Source organism: Barbus barbus (assembly GCF_936440315.1).
Source record: "Barbus barbus genome assembly, chromosome: 2".
Classification (NCBI taxonomy): domain Eukaryota; kingdom Metazoa; phylum Chordata; class Actinopteri; order Cypriniformes; family Cyprinidae; genus Barbus; species Barbus barbus.
In genome coordinates, this window is record NC_136730.1 from 40914322 (window position 1) to 40933705 (window position 19384).

Consider the following 19384-nt stretch of genomic DNA (forward strand, 5'->3'; position numbering starts at 1 on the left):
GCAGGCTGGAATAGGTAATAAACATTTGTAGAGTGTTATAAATGATTCCCAGCTTCAATCCCTCTTGTCCTTTGAATGGAGACTTTCACCTTGTGAGCCTTCAAAGGCACTGTCTGTATCAGGCACCTGGACCCATTTAAGATATTAAAATACTGTACACTGATCACCTCTGTTGGCTTGCATTAAAATTTCTGATTCTGAAAAGAAATGTCAGACCTTACTGATTTCAGGAGGCCTTACATTTGTGTTTTATATGTTAAGTTGTATTTCTAATAATATTTTAATAAAGTTTACATTTTTAGATAAGGTAACACTTTTCTTAACACCTATTGTATTTTCGTATCAAATATTATTTACATTTATGCATTTTGCAGACACTTTTATCCAAAGCAATGTATAAAAGGGGAACACAAGCAATTCATATGAGCCGACACTTTCTGTAATATATCAGGTTCATTAGACAACTAAATTAGGAAGTGAGCTAGAGAAGAAGAGAAATGCAGAGAAATAAATAAATTAATATAAATCTAATAAATAATACAAATCTTACTTACTATCTACTGAATCTTTCTGTCAAAACATTAAAATGTCTTGCAAGGTCTTGCTAATGACCAAATGTGGTGATCTGATTCATGCAAAGCCCATCAATTCATAAATAATATCAAGTTTGGTCCTGAATATTAGATAGGTAGCGTGACTGGATGACTGAGTCTGTGCATTAATATTCATTGGCTCAGTCTTTCTATATACATAGAGTTGTTGCATACTCCTTTGTAATCTGTTTCCAACCTCTGTTTCATCTGTGATTTGACAGTTCACATTTCTGCTTGACAAGCCTCACAGCCACTTCACAAAACCTGTTTAGCTAGTTAAATAAATCAAGAAGATCAAGCCAAAATGCTAACAAGAGGAAAAGCACAAGGGGCTGAAGGTGGAGGGGGTTACAGGGGGCTTGAAGGGACAACAGCCAAAAACACTCTCGCGTAACCCAGGGCTAATTAGAACAAGTGCCAAGAATCTGCAAAAGTGTGAATGAACTTGCAGAATGTTTTTCCTTCCTTTTCTTTTCCCCTTTCATGCACAGTACAAATATGTTGAGCTTTATGGTTAGAGAGCATGAATTTCAATTCTTTTTCCATCTTCCTTGTGTGGCCAAACTTCTGTATTATGAGGATTAGCACCATAGGCCATGATTTTATTTAAGACTGCATGCATGCATGAATTTTCTGATTAAAAAGTGTGATTTGAGATTTTAAACAATTTTGAAAAAGGTTTGTGATTATATAATCAATAACTACCAAATACTTAAATGCATAAATATATAGCTATTAAATTGGTAAAATTTTAGTATTTAAGAAAAAATATATTTTAGAGTACTGTAAAATTTCAATATACATTTTTATGGCTCTCTTAATTTGTTCATTTTTCAGCTTTTACTTGGTTCTCCTATGTTTACAGCAGCTGATTTATTAGCACTTGTCATCACAAGCTTAGGAAGGTGGTTGGTACATTATATTATCTCATTTGATAATGAATTACAAATGAATTACAGTAACATTTCACCCAAATATTGTATGAAAAAGAGCAGCAAGAAGATTCTGCTAAATATATTTTTTTGTGTTACATGGAAAAAGCTAATCTTCTGCATGTAAAACAACACAAGGAAGAGTAAATGACTGTGAACTATCCCTTTAATTCAGTGCAAGTGTGTTTTGGCTTCAGATGTAGTCTGAACAAGAAAGGAGCTAAAAAGTGAAGAATTGCTTTGTAGAAGCAATGAAATCATAATGTTTACCAAGTTAATGATATTGCTCTTTGTTTTTCTTTTCCCTAGTGAAAGAAAAACTGTGTTTTGGGACATGAACGGCAACCACTGTGTTCTGTTTGTGTGGGAAGAAACTATGCAGCAAAATAGGAATTTTCTCTCTTAAAAATGAGTGGAAACACTTAGAAACAGTCCAGGTACTGATTCTGCAGCCGCAGTCTTAGTGCACAGGGCATATTTTCTGTCTGTGGTTGGCAATCTGTTTACTTGAAGGGCCCTGTGCACACCGCACATGTTCCTGCATGTGCAGACCAGCCGAAGACAGAAATTGGTAATGGTTGAGCAGGGAAAGAGCAGGATTTGGGCACTATCATGTCTTGTAAGTGATTGTATTTTTGTGCATTAGAAAAACCTACTGATGTTAATTGGTACCAGATGCAGTTACTCAATATACGAGGAAGAGCAAGTTAAAATTCAGAGTTGTGAGGATTCAGAGGCGAATTTCATACAATGCTATTGATCTGCAAGTTGGTCCTTCTTCATAAGCAACATGCCATGACAGGTCTGTAAAATATCACTAAACCTTCACTATCAAATCCATTGGATTTCCATAGTGAAGCTCCAAAAAGATGCAAGCTCCAGAACTGAAATAAGCCTATATCAAATAGAAGTCTATCAAAAGTGTATGTCGAAGTACCATGGTACAGCCAATGATATCATACATTTTGAGACATGCTGTAAATTATAAAAGGGAAAAAATCAAGACACATTAGCGTTTTCTTAAAGTCCAGACATTCATATTTGGAAAAAAGTAATGGTGGTTGCGTAAGAACGGTGATGTTTTTGGTCTCAAGGCCTTTAAAATCCACTTTCCAGGGCTTGTTTGAGTTAGAAACAGAGAGTGTCTGTTGGTCCCGTCTCGCCTCTGTAAACTGTGTTCACGGCCGTACTGAGAATTTGCCTTTACCTGCCCCATGTTTGCATCTATTTCAGGCCGGATAAGAGATTAATTTATTCTCAGAACTTAAGAGGCCTCTAAACACACCAGTGCTTTTCACACTTTATTTTGTGCAGGACTGCATGAAATCTTATGAGCATGGGGTATTATATTATACATGCAGATGGAAAGAGTGTGAACATATGCAGACATCCACAGATCTGGATTTTTTCACCTATATGTGCAGAGACTGCTATAAGTAAAGAATATGTAGATTGTCATCCCCTAAAGAGTGTAAACACTGTGGTGTTCCACAAACATGCTTGCTTTGTTGGAGCGGTTTAACATGTCAACCTTGTTCAGCCAATGGCGTGACTCAGGGGTGTGGCTACCTGTTTGTCTGTGTTTGGGAAACTTGTTTGTAAGCCATTATGTAGGCCTATTGCGATTCTATTTGATGCCACTAATATTCAATAGGTCAATAACTGTTGTGTGCCTTTATACCAGTCAATCAGCTGATGGAAAAAGTCTTTCAAACTATTTCAAGCAAACAAAAAAATCATTGATTGTAAAAACTGGACAATACCTAAAACAGGGTTTCCTAAACTGTGAACCCCTGGGGGTTTGTGAGGGAACTGCAGGGGGTTCGTGAGTTGATGAAAATCTAACCAAAATTGGTTATGCAAATCATGCAAGTTGCAATTATCAAATCGCAAAAGGTTGCAATTTAGTCAGATGCGCTGTGTGTTTCAGTGTTCATTTACACACTAGCAGCTCCTGATCAGGTAAATGCTGGACCTAAGTTGGTAACACTTTAGATTCGGGACCACATATTCTCAGAATTTTCCCTCAATAGATTTGCTGCTTATTATAGGTATATGAGGATGAAGGGCTGTAAAATGTGATCATGCAAAATAAGGCATTAATGTGTGCTTTATAAGTACTAATAAACAGCCAATATGCTAGTAATATGCATGCTAATAAGCAGCTAGTTAATATAAAATCCTTAAAAATAAAGTGTTACCTGTAAGTTTTCAACCTTTTATTGGTTAATTTGTAAACCCGTTGTCAATTAAACAGTCTAAAGGTCTCCCCTGCAGATTTCTGCCAAAATAAAAGCTTGAAGGTTTAACATTTGACAGTGAGGCATTATAACTTGCAATGTAAAATATCAAATTACTTTTTATTTAATACAAAAAAGTAATACTGTTTTATTAATATTATTATTAAAATAGACTGCATTCCTAAAAACAACAGTGTGAACTTAATGTAGACTGAGACACTATCACAAGATCCAATTTAAATCCAGCTACAAAGTCAATGCAAAGACTGTTTGTTTTTAAACTCTGTTCAGTCTTATTTGGTTCTTGTTAAAATTGAAGCCAAGTGTGAACAGTCTTAAAAAGCAGCTATTTCTATTAGCATCAAAGTGTGGCATTCTTTATGCCTGGATGTTTCAGCAGCAGCAATATGAGAGGTTTAAGTGTTTAGCACATTGCATTCAATTTCAATTTTCAATTTCATTTCAATATACAACAAAATAATGACAATGTAAGTTTTTTTAAAAACAAATTCTGATGCCTAATGCTATGAATCAGTAATTTAAAAATAAAAACAATTAAAATAAAACACACAGAAAAATTTGAAATATTTTATTAAAATAATAATACTAATCATCTCAGGGGGTAATATTTTTTTGTTGAAGGTATTTGGCTGACAAAAAGTTTTGTAGATCCCTGAACTGTAACATTAAGACAGCACAAACTACTAATCACATTGTATTTATATCTCATTTTTATTCACATTTAATTAAATATGGCATCGTCTCTCACTTAGGTTCAAATTTTCTCCATTCGCCTGCTGTTGGCAGGTGTGACAAATAATCTCTGAGAGAGAGGATCTGTTCTGAAACATTATAATCTCATTCAGACCCAGTGATAAATGACAAGGTACAGAATGAAGGATTTGAGGAGCTTGTCTCTGGACAGATGGGTGATGGCTATATTCATTTATTTTATTCATTTTTTTTATGCTTGATATGGCCTAACTGCTGGGATCAGTGAAAACCACCTCTCGACTTCTCAAATCCCTCGTAGCACCCTTGTTTTCAAAGTTGTACTCATCAGAATAGCGAGCAAGGTTGGAAGGCATTGTGTTCTTGTTCTGTTAAAATAACCCACTACAATCACAGAGCGGTGACTAAGGCCTCTGGCATGCCAAAAATGGTATTTATCATTTACTATTGGTGTAAAATAAGCAGTCAGGACTTTTTCCATGTTGATGGCCAGGCAGGTCAGTGGCCAGTCCGTGTGGGGTTCAGAAAGACATTGTATACCTGGAATTGGACTGACAGATGTAGACGACTTTTATGGTCATGGAAAAGTACTGAAATAAATGTTGTGCTGATTATCACCCCTGCCTGGCGATAATCCACTTGAAATGAGATATTGGAAATTCACTGCATATATCAGTTGCCACAAAGAAATCTGTGCAAGGCTATTTTGACTTGCTGCGTTTTACTGTCTGAGACTTAATAGATTTCTCTGTCTGATTCCCTCTAGAATCGGTATATGATCTTCTCCCGAAAGAGCTGCAACTGCCATCTTCTAGAGAGCAGAACGCAGCCGCTATGAGTCAAAAAAGTGGTGGAGAGGCAGGACCTCCGCCGTCGACGGCTCTCGCCGCAGGTAAGCTTTGCTTTCGTATTTTAAACCGTCTTTTCTCTCAGATGCGGAAGACTGGAGCTAAGACCTGCATCGTGATGCATATTCACCTGCCCACATTTTTTGTGGTTGATTAATTGAAAAATGGTCTTTATATGACAGGTGGTTTGTGGGGAGGGTGTGGTGACATCAGAGGAAAGTCGTTTCAGAGGTGGAGCAAGCTTTTGAAAAAGATAACAGACAACTAACATTTCTTTTTTTGGAGTAACATGCACCGAATGCAATTAATTGTTTACAGTAGCACCAGAAAATAGGGACATTTTAAGCACATAAAGCTGTTTTAATAGTAAATATTAAAATAATACTCTATTATTTAATCAGGAAAATATCTCTAATAGCATATAGATTGGGTTTGTGGTCTAAACACAGTTTTGTTCCTTTGTGAATGTTGGGCCTTGCTGAAAAAAATATAAGGAAAACCATAAAAAAAAAAAAAAATTATTTATGTGGGAAAAAAAGATATTTCAGAGAAAACTAAACTTTTATTGGGGCATCAGAGTAGCAAATATATATTGCAAATAGTAATTAAATATCAGTTTTTAATTACATTTTAAATCAAAAGCAATTTTTTTAACTTGGTATTTAACATACTCAACATTAATAATAGTAAGAATAAGAATAAGAAACATACAATAATTTTGCAAGTCTTACTTTATGAAATCCCATTTGTCCCTCCGGCATTGTTCTAGATTTGTGAATGAACATAATTGGCTCAGTGCCTCTAAGTCCCAAATTTCCAACAAAACAAACAAAAAAAATTATTTAAATGAACAAACAAACAAACATACATACGTTAAAATAAATAAATAAAAACCTAAATAAGGAAATCTGTTCAGTATAAAATTACAGTAGGAATTTTTAATTTTTATTTTTTCATTAACGTATACAAAATGTATTCTCCGAAATTCTATATGCAAAACATATTTATGTATAATGCATGTATAATTGGCAATTATTACAATTTCTCCTGACTTGCATTGAACACTGAGGAAAGAATCTGTCCACAGTGAAAACACTCCTCAGAACTTTTACTTTGAGTTCCTATTTGTACATTCAAAATGCAATTCACTTTAGTTTCTTTTACTCTGCCCCTTATCAAAGTGCCCAGGTTTAGGGTGAGTTTCTGTAAGCCAGAAGTCTGTTGCCTTTGGACATCTGTACCTAACTGCAGCCAAATGCATCCCTCTGACGAGGCAGGACATGCTGGCTGCAGCTGAAGGAAGGTGACGTATTTTCCAGCTTAAATGAATTTCATTGTGGGATTTTTAGGTTTCACTGCAATTTGGACTTGCTTATTCTGGCTGTTTTCTCTTCTAGATTAATTCATATTTTATTTGTGTATAATGTTATTGTTTATTTGTGAATATGTTCTTAGCAATTAAACAAGTGCTCTTGTATTTTCTATTTGTTTGACCTGTTGTTTAGCATTTGTTTTTCTTTGTTTGCTTGTAGTTTTGTGTTTTTGTTTTGTTTATTTCTTTATTTGTGTTTATTGTTTTGTTTTGATGTATTGTGTTTTGTATCTACTTTTTTTGTTTTGTGAGGGACGACTCTTTTGCCATATTCATGTCCCTTCAAATATTGTGTTCCCGCTGTTGAGTGTGAATATTTTGGGTTCAACTGTATCATTGTCTTGTTTCTAACTCTAGCCTTTTATTACCTTTAATATCTTCTCTTTTACACTGAATAATAACAAAACATACATGCAAGGTATTGTTCCTTTCTCAAGATAACTTTTCATGTGGTTTTCATACTTGTAAAAAATAAAGGGCCAGTAAATAATTTTTAATTATAATGTAAAGTAAGGTTTTTAATTTAGTTTGCCCATGTGTTTTTTAACTAAACATTCTAGATGTTTATCTGTTCATCGAAATTTCTATTTTGACACTAATGGTCAAAAGTTTGGAATAATTAAGATTTTTAATGTTTTTGAAAAGAAGCCTATCAAAAATACAGAAAAAAGTAATATTATTACAACAACAAACAAATTATTTAAAGCAGTTGAAAGCAGTTGTGCTAATTTAATATTTTTATGGAAATTGTGATACATTTTTTCAGGATTCGTTGAATAGAAAGTGATCAAAAAAATTATCATTTGAATTTTCCCTTGTAGAATAAAAGTCTTTCTTTCTTTCTTTCTTTCTTTCTTTCTTTCTTTCTTTCTTTCTTTCTTTCTTTCTTTCTTTCTTTCTTTCTTTCTTTCTTTCTTTTTAAATGTTACTTGCTCCAGACTTTTGAAGTAGCGCATTACAATTTTCACACAAACATTAAGCGTTTTAAGTTTTCAACATTGATAATAAGAAATGTTTCTTGAGCAGCAAATCGGCATATTAGAATGAATTCTGAAGGATCATGAGACCCTGAAGACCGAAGTCTATTTCAAACTATTACAGATTTTACTGTATTTTTGATAAAATAAATGCAGCCTTGGTCAGCATAAGAGACTTCTTTCAAAAAACAGTAATAAATCTTAATTATTCCAAACCTTTGACCAGTAGGGCACATAAAAACTATATGCCGCTCTATTCAGATTAGTTCATTTTGCCCCTCTCTGTTCTACCCCCAGCCTGCCTCCTAAACTCTAATCTCTCAGTCTGTGGTGGGACCCTCTGATGTGACCATGGGTCTCTCTAATATCGAGTCAGGATGACATTCTTGACCTAAGTCATGATTCTGTTACTATTATTTTAAAACTTGTTTTCCCGTCTAATTTAATTAAAGTGTTTATTTTTCTTCTGAGATGGAATCAACTGCAAGAATTCTGCTGCCTAAATCAATAAAAGTGTAATTCTCTCACTGCTCCCCTGCTGGAATATGTGTCCTCCATTGGTGAATTCAGATTACATTTTCGTTTGGCCCCTCGGGGCCCCTGTTGGCTTGTGTTACAGTTTCTATCAATAGTGAAAGCTCTGAGGGCTCAGTATAACACAACACAACACACTCAGGTTGCTGTGTTAAGTTGGCCATTTGCCGAGTAAAGACTACAGTGCGGTCAAAAGCATGCAGGCCAGACTAATGAATCAGAGGGGGTCTTGTAACTCTGACACAGATTGTCCAAAGTTGAATATACTATCTGTTATCTATCTCCAGTTTATCATCTAATGAATATGAATCTTTTATGAGTTTGTCTAAGCTGAATTTTTCCTATATTAACGTTCCCACATTCCTATCAAAGTTGATGTTACACTGGACTTCAGACCCACTGCCACTTTTAGCCACCCTAAAGAGGCAGAAGAGACAGACGCTCTGTGTTTCAGTGTCTGTATTGTTGCACGCCTGCCAAGAGGTTGCAACATAATGCATAATGAAAAACTCTGGCTTTGTAGTCCTCTGCCAGAACAAGGTTTCAATTAATTTCATTAACAATTCTGCACAAACATAGGAGCAGATGACTCAAATGTCACTGGATCAGATGCCAAACTGGCAAATCGTTTCTCCCTCGTCTTGATGTGACAGAGAAGGAAAATAAGGATGGGAAAAAAAATTTTTGCCATTTTTTTGATGCATATGACTCGTATGCTTACCTCCCAGAAGCATAATATAAAGATCTGAAAAATGCATTTGATGCCTTTGATTGCCTCAAAATCAAATGGTTGAAACTCATACATGTCACACCCACGGTTGATTTGGTTCAGCTGACCAGGAAGGACAATTTCAATATATTGAATAGACAATGGTTTGCGGTTACTATTATTGTCACATGTCAGACAGTATTTCGCACATGGAAAGATTTCTTCCTGATTTAATTATGTACGGCTTGACCACACATCCTGTGCATGCAGGTGTCCTCATGTTTATCATGCCACATTTATGCAGCCGTTTGATCAATCCCATTAAAATAATTCATTTAAACTGTTTATGTTGTGAGACACAACAACAAATCTTATAAATGAGGATATGCATAAGGCATAAATAGCAAGGAAAGTATAAACGAAGCTTATCAGTTTCATGTTTTGGGATAAATGCTGAAGGTGGATGAAAATCATTCTCTCTGATTTATGTGTATTATTGTTTCACTGGGTCTTGTTTTGTTACTGTTGCTGTAGAATCGACGTTGTTATCTGAATCAATTCTGTTTATACATGTCTTGTCTTTAGACCAGCTGTATAGTGTAGAAACTAAACTATTATAGATGCATCCTCTTCCATTATGATTAAACTCAGTTTAGTTCAATTCATTTCAATAGAGTTAATGATAAGTTCATAAATTACATGAAACGAGTTTAAATCAGCAGTAAGCAGTTCTGTAGAAGGTAAGAGTGTCATTATCCAGTTAAATGCGTTGATAATATTAGTGAGGATCAGTTGTCTTGTAATCTGATTATTGTTGTCAGTCTTTGCTGTATATGTATTCAATTGTGCTGTATATGTATTCAAAAGGACAAATGTACCAAATTATACTGTACTTCTATGAAAAATGTTTTTCATGGTTTTGTTTCGTGCACATTGGACTGCCATATGTTTATGACATTTGTTTAGAATTTTTTTTTATTAATTTTTTACTTTTTAAGCAGTGTTGTTCACCTTTTAATATTTTTATTTTTAAAGAAATTCCATTTGGATGCCTTGTAAGCACATGATTGATAAACATCTTAATTTAAAGGACGCAGCAATGAATGTTTTCATTCATGATCCTTTCTCCAAAGAATTAAAGAAGTTGCGAAACAGTGTTAGTATAATGCTGGTTGTTGCAACAGGGCATTATTCTCACATATTTGAGCATTTGGAATGGGAAGACTGGACTGGGGAGGACTAGAATGTGGCCAGATTAGCCTAGACGACAGTCTTCCAAATGTAAACACTGACATCAGACTGATCCTTATATGTTCTTATGTAACATCTTTCCACAGCCATTGTGGTTAGAAACTATTTTTTTATTTTTTAGAGGCATCAGCGACCCACAAATAAACCTTTTATGGAACGCAGAATCCATTTCATAAGGTATTTGTAAAGAGCACATTCAGAGATAGCAGCATACAGAATTTGAGTTTGTTTTATAAGGAGGGGCGTCAAGTTCACCCCATTGTTATTGTCATTCAGTGGACTCGATATCTCATTCAAATTGCATCATTCATATTGTATTGGTTCATAGGGTGTTTTTCAAACAAAGGAGCCAAGCTTCACAGGTAGATATGCATGTTGTGTTTCCGTTTATACATCTGGCTGAGTCTGTAGCGGCTCTTAGAATTGCTTAGAGGATGGTTTTGGACAATTTTTTTTGGCCTATTGAAAGTCTTTAGTTCTGCATTGTGTTCTGAAAGAATTTGAAAGGTTTGGTGACAGATCCACCAACCAAATCCAACAATATCAGTTTTTCCATGGTCAGCCATATAGACTTAAAAAAAAAAAATGTTATATAGAATTTTAATGTTAAATATCACAAAATATTTTCAACCCTTTGTTGCATCAGGAAGACACTATTCTGAGGATCTCACCTATAGTGACACATCCTAAAATACCAATCCAATCCCGCATAAAATAGACTTATCTTCAGAGTATTTTTCTGTGATGCCCTCGTCTTGTTTTGTCTCGGCAGCTGCAGAGTTTGGTTTGGTGGTTGAAGATCTAGATTGCTGAAGTCATGAGCCATCCCAGTTTTGCAATGTACATCAGATCCTTTTGGTGCTTGGCCTCAAAGCACTTTCATTTCATCCATTTAATCATCTTGCAGTACAACAGATAAATGGTAAAGCAATATTGAGACTGCATAAGGTTTAAAGAGTGAGTTCACCTAAAAATGAATAGTGGATATTCAACAACATCATTTTTGAAACACAAATGAGGATACTTTTAAAATTCATTTTTGCCAGTCATTTTGTAATCCATATGAGTCAAGCGGTTTAATCTTCAAAGTCTTCAAAAAATACATGATCGTACAGATTTAAGTTAGGCTTTTATTAACATATGTGACACTGGACCAAAAAAAACAGTCATAAGGGTAAATTTTTCGAAATTGAGATTTATACATCATCTGAAAGCTGAATAAGTACGTTTTCCATTGATGTGTGGTTTGTTAGGATAGGACGATATTTGGCCAAGATACAAATATTTGAAAATCTGGAATCTGAGGGTGCAAAAAAAAAAAAAATCTAAATATTGCCTTTAAAATTGTCCAAATTAAGTCCTTAGCAATGCATATTTCTAATAAAAAATTAGGTTTTGATGTATTTACAGTAGGAAATTTACAAAATATCTTCATGGAACATGATCTTTACTTAATATCCTAATGATTTTTGACATAAAAGAAAAATCTATAATTTTGACCCATACAATGTATTTTTGGCTGTTGCTACAAATATACCCCAGCGACTTAAGACTGGTTTTGTGGTCCAGGGTCACATATAAACATTTATCAGTGCATGTGCAAAAAGCTCATCAAATATGGTAAATAGAAGCTAAAAGTGTTTGCTTAAAATTGCATAAAAAAAGCATAAAATTGTTTATGGAATTCTAAATTAAATCTGTTCATTATATAAAGCGACCATGTTTCTTCAGAGGACTTTGATTTAAAGGGGTAGTTCACCCAAAAATGAAAATTTGATGTTTATCTGCTTATCAAGATATAGGTGACTTTGTTTCTTCAGTAGAACACAAACAAAGATTTTTTAACTCAAACCGTTGCTGTCTGTCAGTCATATAATGGCAGTCAATGGGACCCACGGCTCACGTCAAAAAAAAACATACACAGACAAAACCAAATTAAACCCTGCGGCTCGTGACAATACATTGAGGTCTTAAAACATGAAACAATCGGTCTGTGCAAGAAACTGAACAGTTTTTATATAATTTTTTACCTCTGATCGGCCGCACGGTCCAACTGTCCTGAGTGCGTTCACAATATCCGGCACGTGACGTGTCAACATACTCTGGCATTGTAGATGCATGCACGGAAGCGATCTATGACGTATACGCTCGGCAGATTGCTTCCGCGCATGCGTCTACTATGCTCTAATGCTCTACTGACAAAACAAAGTCATTTACATCTCGGATGTCCTGGGGGTAAGCAGATAAACATCAAATTTTCATTTTTGTCTGAACTATCCGTTTAACAGCTCAATGCATATGCAGTGTTGGGGAAAGTTACTTTTAAAAGTGATGCTTTAAAATATTGCGTTACTCCATAAAAAAGTAATTGTGTTAGTTACGTTCTATGGAAAATAATGCGTTATATTACTTTCGTGTTACTTTTTGTCACCTGAGCTGGGCTTGCTTATTTATTTTAATAACAGAAAACCCTAAAGTTATATTTTTGGCAAATGTAGTGGACTGAACTTTTTGAAGCATCAAAAATTTTGGTTGTGTGGTCTTTCAATGGATGGACAAAATTAAGAAAATATAAAATATATATAAAAATATATATATATTTTGAAGATATACGTAAGTGTTATTTGAGTTTCAAACAATATGAGAATGAGTAAAATTGATTTTTTTTGGGGAGAACTATCCTTTTAATAAATGATTTTCTAAAATGCACATTTTTGCAAAACAAACAACATTATTGAATAGGCCTTATACCACAGACCTTCTTTAAAACTACTGTATATGAATGCTTTACCTCATCCATTTGTTTAAATGAGGTGTGGATGTTGCGTAACTTGATTTTCAAGGCAAATTAATACAGAATGGCATTAGATGCACTAAAAACAAGCAAGTAAAATTTAACAAAGCCTTCTTCATTTTAATATATTTTAATGGTCAGCTTTTATTACTCATTGGTTGTCTCATTTTCATTCCAGGAATTTCTCTCTGAAGCAGGGAGTGTCTGCATACAAAATGCTCTGCAGTTTTCTGCTTCATAGGTCAGACACTGGTTTATGCTGTTTGTGTGGCTATGCTCACTCCCATCAAAATTTGTGCAAATTTGTATAAGATTTGCTTGCATCATTTGACACATCTGGATGAGAGATGTAGACCCTCGACTGGAATAAATATTGAAATGTATGCCATGTAACAGTTTTTGAGGGTCATATGCAAGAGCTCATTTACTGTAGATTTCCAATATATGCTTAAATAAAACCCAAGACATGAGAGGATATTATGGCTAGCGGGCTGTGTGTAATGTCTTGGAGAGTGATGTCATGCCCTGCTCTGCAGTAACTCTACATGAAATGCTTGTTTTTCTTTTTTCACAGATGTTATTCAGCATGATCATTTTGCTGCTGTTGTTTGTTGATTAATTTCCACAGCATTTCAACTGCTTTTTGTCATTTGCCCTAATGATCGATAATACTCTGTGAAAGATTAAAAACAGGAGCTATTGGAAAGAAAAGATTAAAAAGCAATTACGAGAAATGTCTTGACTTGACGGGCTCATGATGATACCTTGTCAATGCCTTTATTCACTGTCTAATTGTGCACACTGCAGATGCCTCGTCCGCCTCTTCTGCTACGAGCATGGGAAGTCCTCGCAGTGCTTTTCCCACCTCTTCCACCTCAGCTTCAGAGCGGATCGCCGTGCATGAAAGCAGCACGCCGGGAGATGTTAGCAGTCGAAGAAAAGCTGAGGGTCTGGCAGCAGAAAACAAGCTTTCCGGTCGAGAAAAAGGTGGGCAGCAGACCCAGCAGCAACACCAGATGACCCCCTCTAAACGGCCTGTCCTCAACATCTCGCCTCCACCTGAGGACCTGTTCGATGACAGCCACATTTCTTGCCAGGACGAGCTGCTTCTCGACTCGGAGCAGAGTGACAGCATCTGGATGGAAAACTCTGTGTCCAACTTCAGCATTGTGAGCTCCAGCTCCTACAATGACAACACTGAAGTTCCCCGTAAGGCCCGTAAGTGCACCCCGCGACAGAAGCCCGGGCCAAAGCCGGTCCCTGCTGAAGAGGCCAGCATGGATGTCTTTGATGCAGATAGTGCCAAAGGTCCACACTTTGTGCTCTCGCAACTTGGCCCAGACAGCAAGAGCTGTTCCAAAGCGAGGTGAGTCACTTAGTATACTCTTTGGGCCTTATGGCGTTCATAAAAAATTTGGTGCCTCTTTGTTGGAGATTGATGTGAAGGAACCAAAATACTGAATCCAATTAAAGGAATAGATCACTCAAAAATGAAAAATCTGTCATTTACTCACACTCATGCCTTTAGAAACATTTCCCAGCTAAGAACATTCTTAAAACGGTATTTCTGAAGGTCCTCTAAACATTGAAAACATTTTTTAAATGTTTTTTCTTAGTTATGTGAAAATGGAGCCAGAGGCCCGTATACACTAGTGTGTTTTCGTTTTCGATCCTCATCTACATTGGCATTACCGCTGCGTTTCAGAAACGATCTCCATCTACACTACACAACCGAAAACACATGTCACTTGACCATTCATGCAGGTACAACCATAGATATGTGTAGGTAGATGCCCTATTATTTAGATGGCGGATGCGTCTACGTGCTTGGAGCGGTCGGATGGGGAATCTACCCATACATATCTATGGGTACAACAATGAGCAGAGTGAATATGGGCAGCCACGTCATTGTTTTCAAAAGTCTCCATTTTGGTCCGTTTACACTGAAACGCAGCCCCCGAGTTTTCAAACTAAAACAGGGTCTGCAGCGTTTTCAAAAGTCTCAGTTTACGACCTAGAAAATGCAGGAGTAGTGTAAACCATAGGCGTAATCGTAGCAAAAGTTATGCCTTTTAAAGGGGTCATCGGATGCAAAATTCACTTTTCAAGTTGTTTGAACATAAATGTGTGTTGGACGTGTGTGTGCACATCCATCCTATAATGATAAAAAGCCACCCAGTGTTTTTTTTTTAAATCCCTATTTTAAAATTCCCTTTCTCAGATCAGGCTGTTCTGAGAGCCCTGTCAGAATGATGTAGTTCTGTACAGGCCCCTCCCACGATAGTTGATTGACAAGACTGTCTTACCTTAGACCCACCCTGAGTGAGCTGAGAGCTGTCTGTGACTCCGGTGCAGGGGAAGACAAGATGTCTCAGATTAAGCGATTGAGGCGTTTTGTTGTTGGATGTAATAATGAATAAAGCAGTCCTCATTTACTCCTGACATCTGAGCCGCTGAAGACGCAGAGGATTAATGTTACTTTCGCTTTGAAGTGAATGCGCCGATCCCCGATCTACGTAAATATATATGTTCACGCGAACCATTCGTGTTCAGCTTTATCTGCAGATGAAGTGAGTATAAGGGTTTTTTATGAATCTTTGCAAATCGCATTTCCTAATAATGTACTAGTTAGCCAGTTTCGCAGCCGAAGTAACCAGTACTGCTCGTCACCCCACGGAAGAGAGAGGCGGGGTCAGCAGAGCTCATTAGCATTTAAAGCAACATGGACTAAAAAACGGCTTGATGAAAACAGAGCTGATTTTGACAGGGGAAAAAAATTGTTTTTTACACTACCATTGAGAAATTTTAACCAAAGTATGTTATAGACTTTTCATTAAGACCATAAAGAATCATATCAATTTGTGGAAAATGGGCATCCGATGACCCCTTTAAAACGAAAACGCACTAGTGTAAACGGGCCCTTAGAGACAACATTAAGGGAATATTCCATTTTATAATTTTGCAAGCATTATAGGAATGTTACATTTGTGTTTCTGCCGAACACAAAGGAAGATATTTTAAATAAAGTTTGTTACCAGGCTGTTTTGGGGCACCACTGACTTCCATAGTAGGAAAACAAATACTATGGAAGTCAATGGTGCCCCAGAACTGCTCTGTTTCCCACATTCTTCAGAATATCTTTCTTTGTGTTCAGAAGAACAAAGACATTCAAACAGGTTTGGAACTACTTGAGGGTGAGTAAATGATGACAGAAGTTTCATTTTTGGGTGAACTATCCGTTTAACTACAATGTACTTCCATATAAATTAATCATTTGATACAGTGCACTTATTGTGTACATACATGTTTTTGCATTGTACTTATATTTAAAAAAATATGTGCATGTAATTACATCTGTAATACATTTTTGTAATTGCATATATAATTACAATGTTGACTCATCCCTTGCACCTTAACCCACCCTTAAACCTACCCATGGGAGGAGCCTTATCATCCAGTCCTGTCAATCATCATTATGACCGTATATAAGCAGCAGTCATTGCTCCGTTCCAGCGATAATTCTTCTGGCATCCCTCCACCTTCCCATCTCCTCCTCTTTTCCTCCACACTACCATTATAGGGAGGGTTCTTACTCTGAGATCGAGCCAAGCTTTGGCTTTGAGCCTCCTTCGCGGACAGCAAGCCAAGTTCATTTACCATTATCTGCCAGGGCTGAATGGGCAGACGAACTCATGAAACAATGTTTAAATGATAGTTTACTAACGTTTTGAGAACATTACTAAAGACCAAATAACTTTGAATTAACTTTCTATTAACATTACTAAAAGAATGTTTGTTAATAACTTTGCTAGCATTCTCCTTAAGTTATGAAAATTTTATTTCTTAGTGTTCTATGAATGTTCAAAACACCCAGTTTTTTAAATGTTCACAAAACCAAATGTTTCCTGTTAGTTGGGTTCATGCAACTCTTTCCTAGAACATGAAAGTCAATGGCACAAATACTGTACGTCTGCAAGGTGTCTGTTAAAGAGCGCTTCATCTGGAAAGCATCTTCTGTGCACAAACAACTGATAAACATTATTAAAAAGTGAGTTTTACATACATTCTAAATCATAAACTTAAAGACGTGTGTTCCAGATGAAAACACACATCAAATAGACGTCTCTGAGATGTGCATGTGCTATCAGGGATGGTCAAGTTTTGCTTTTATGTTCCGAGAAAGTAAAAATGGGATTATATGACATGACTTTTAAAATCTGAATATATTTTAAAACACTGGGTATTGTGCACCTTTGGCGACTTTGTAAATAGTTACAAAAACTTGGCATCATGCACTAAATTTAACACTACTGAGGTTCACAAGCATTATAGGAATGTTACATTTGTGTTTCTGCCGAACACTAAGGGAGATATAATAAAAAAAAGAAATATATATATATAACATATAATAAAAGATATAATGAAAAAAAAAAAATGGCTCAAAATATCATATGTTTGAGGTCCTCCAACTGGATTAACTGTAATTTTCTGTAAAAATCTCTCAACTAATTTCTCTTCTGTAACTAATTTTGGTAAAAATGATGTAGTATTTTCCAGCCTTAAGTCAAACAGTTATTTGAATGACATGAGAGAGAGAGTTAATAGGACAAATTTAAGGTTCATAAACTGCAATTAAAGTAGCTTTTAACTGATGTTCACCATCTTTGTTTCATAGCTCTGATGGACCACAAGCTTCTGGACTTAAAGGTGGGATACTGTCTTGTCAGTATCCTCAGAAAAGCGAAGGGAAAGAACTGAAGATTGTGGTGCAGCCTGAGACTCAGCATAGAGCGCGTTACCTGACTGAAGGCAGCCGAGGGTCTGTGAAAGACCGAACACAGCAGGGTTTCCCTACTATCAAGGTGGGTCACACAGTTATTTAAACCAGAATAACCTACAGCAGGTTTTATAAGAGTACTATTCATCCCTACTATTCATCACTCGAGACTTACTGATATATAAATTATAATTCAATTTTATTTGAAGTACTACTTGTGCACAATGCACGTTTCTTAATATTAAACCTAAAATGTGTTTTAATGTCACTATTGATGAGGATTGTATGATCTTTGAATATTATCGTCTTTAAATGCAAGAAATTTAAAGTGCACCTAAAGTATACTTGCAATAGTTCCACTTAGCACAATAAAATATACTTCAGTACATTAACGTGCATTAAAGTACAATATAAGCTGTTCACATTTAGCAGACTTGTATTCCAGTATAGGATACCAAAAGTACAATTGCAGAGTATTTTTATTAAGTACATATGTAAATGTATTTGTAGTATACTTAGAATGAAATAAATGTATTTCAAATGCATTTTAGTATATTCAGTTTTCACTAGGGATTTCGTTATGTGAAACCTTTCAATGTGGAAAACTGAGTGTCTTGTGGTTCTTAATTTTCACTATCGATAAAAGTATGCATGTTACTCTGTTAACCGCAAGATTCTTGATCCTCGCAGCTTGAGGGTGTGAAGGAGTCAGTGGTCCTGCAGATTTTTGTGGGCAATGATGCTGGACGTGTAAAGCCCCATGGATTCTACCAGGCTTGCAGAGTTACAGGCCGTAACACAACCGCCTGTAGGGAAGTGGACATCGAAGGCACCACTGTCATCGAAGTGCCTCTGGATCCCAGCAGCAATATGACTCTGGCGTATGTAAAGACATGTCAACTTCGTAGAACTGCATTCGAATTTCAAGCTTTGCATTCAGAGGCTGTAGTGATCAAATGTGGTGGAAGTATTGATATTGACAATGACCAGCTGATGTTCGGGTGTCTCTACAGTATAGACTGCGTGGGGATCCTAAAGCTCAGGAATGCCGATGTGGAGGCCCGTATTGGGGTGGCTGGATCTAAGAAGAAGAGCACCCGTGCCAGACTGGTGTTTCGAGTCAACATTCCACGCTCGGATGGCTCTGTGCTCACGTTACAAACCTCATCGTCTCCCATACTGTGCAGTGAGTGGCTTTGCGTTATTCATAGCATCTCCCTGCTGGCGAGCCCAGCTGGTGCTCTCATCACATAGGAGAGGTAGGGATTAGAAGGGGGGATAATGAATGTTTATATTATTAAGGCCATAGAGCCAAAAAAAAAAGAATGAATCCAAGGCAGAACATCAGGTGCCTACTGAAGAGAGTTACTAGGTGTGTGGTGAATTGCACTACTTTGTTTGGAAATTGAATTTTTGTGTCACCAGCAAGTATAGGAGTATTTCAGGTTTATTGTAATTTAAGTTTGTTTCTTCATCTGAACAGATTTGGAAAAATGTAGCATTACATCTCTTGCTCAGCAATGGATCCTCTGCAGTGAATGGGTGCCGTCAGAATGAGAGTCCAAACAGCTGATAAAAACATCACAACAATTCACAAGTAATCCACACAACTCCAGTCCATCAGT

General features: G+C 36.2%; 1 protein-coding gene across 1 annotated transcript in view; it reads left to right on the forward strand.

Moving 5' to 3' along the window:
* LOC306842881 (nuclear factor of activated T-cells 5-like) overlaps window positions 1-19384 on the forward strand; it is a 49631-nt gene that overhangs the window by 18951 nt on the left and 11296 nt on the right. The window contains exons 2-6 of the mRNA XM_079374038.1: window positions 5264-5389; window positions 13790-14348; window positions 17658-17844; window positions 18450-18640; window positions 18773-18945. Coding sequence (XP_079230164.1) covers window positions 5264-5389; window positions 13790-14348; window positions 17658-17844; window positions 18450-18640; window positions 18773-18945 — 1236 coding nt within the window. The remainder of the gene's footprint in view (window positions 1-5263; window positions 5390-13789; window positions 14349-17657; window positions 17845-18449; window positions 18641-18772; window positions 18946-19384) is intronic.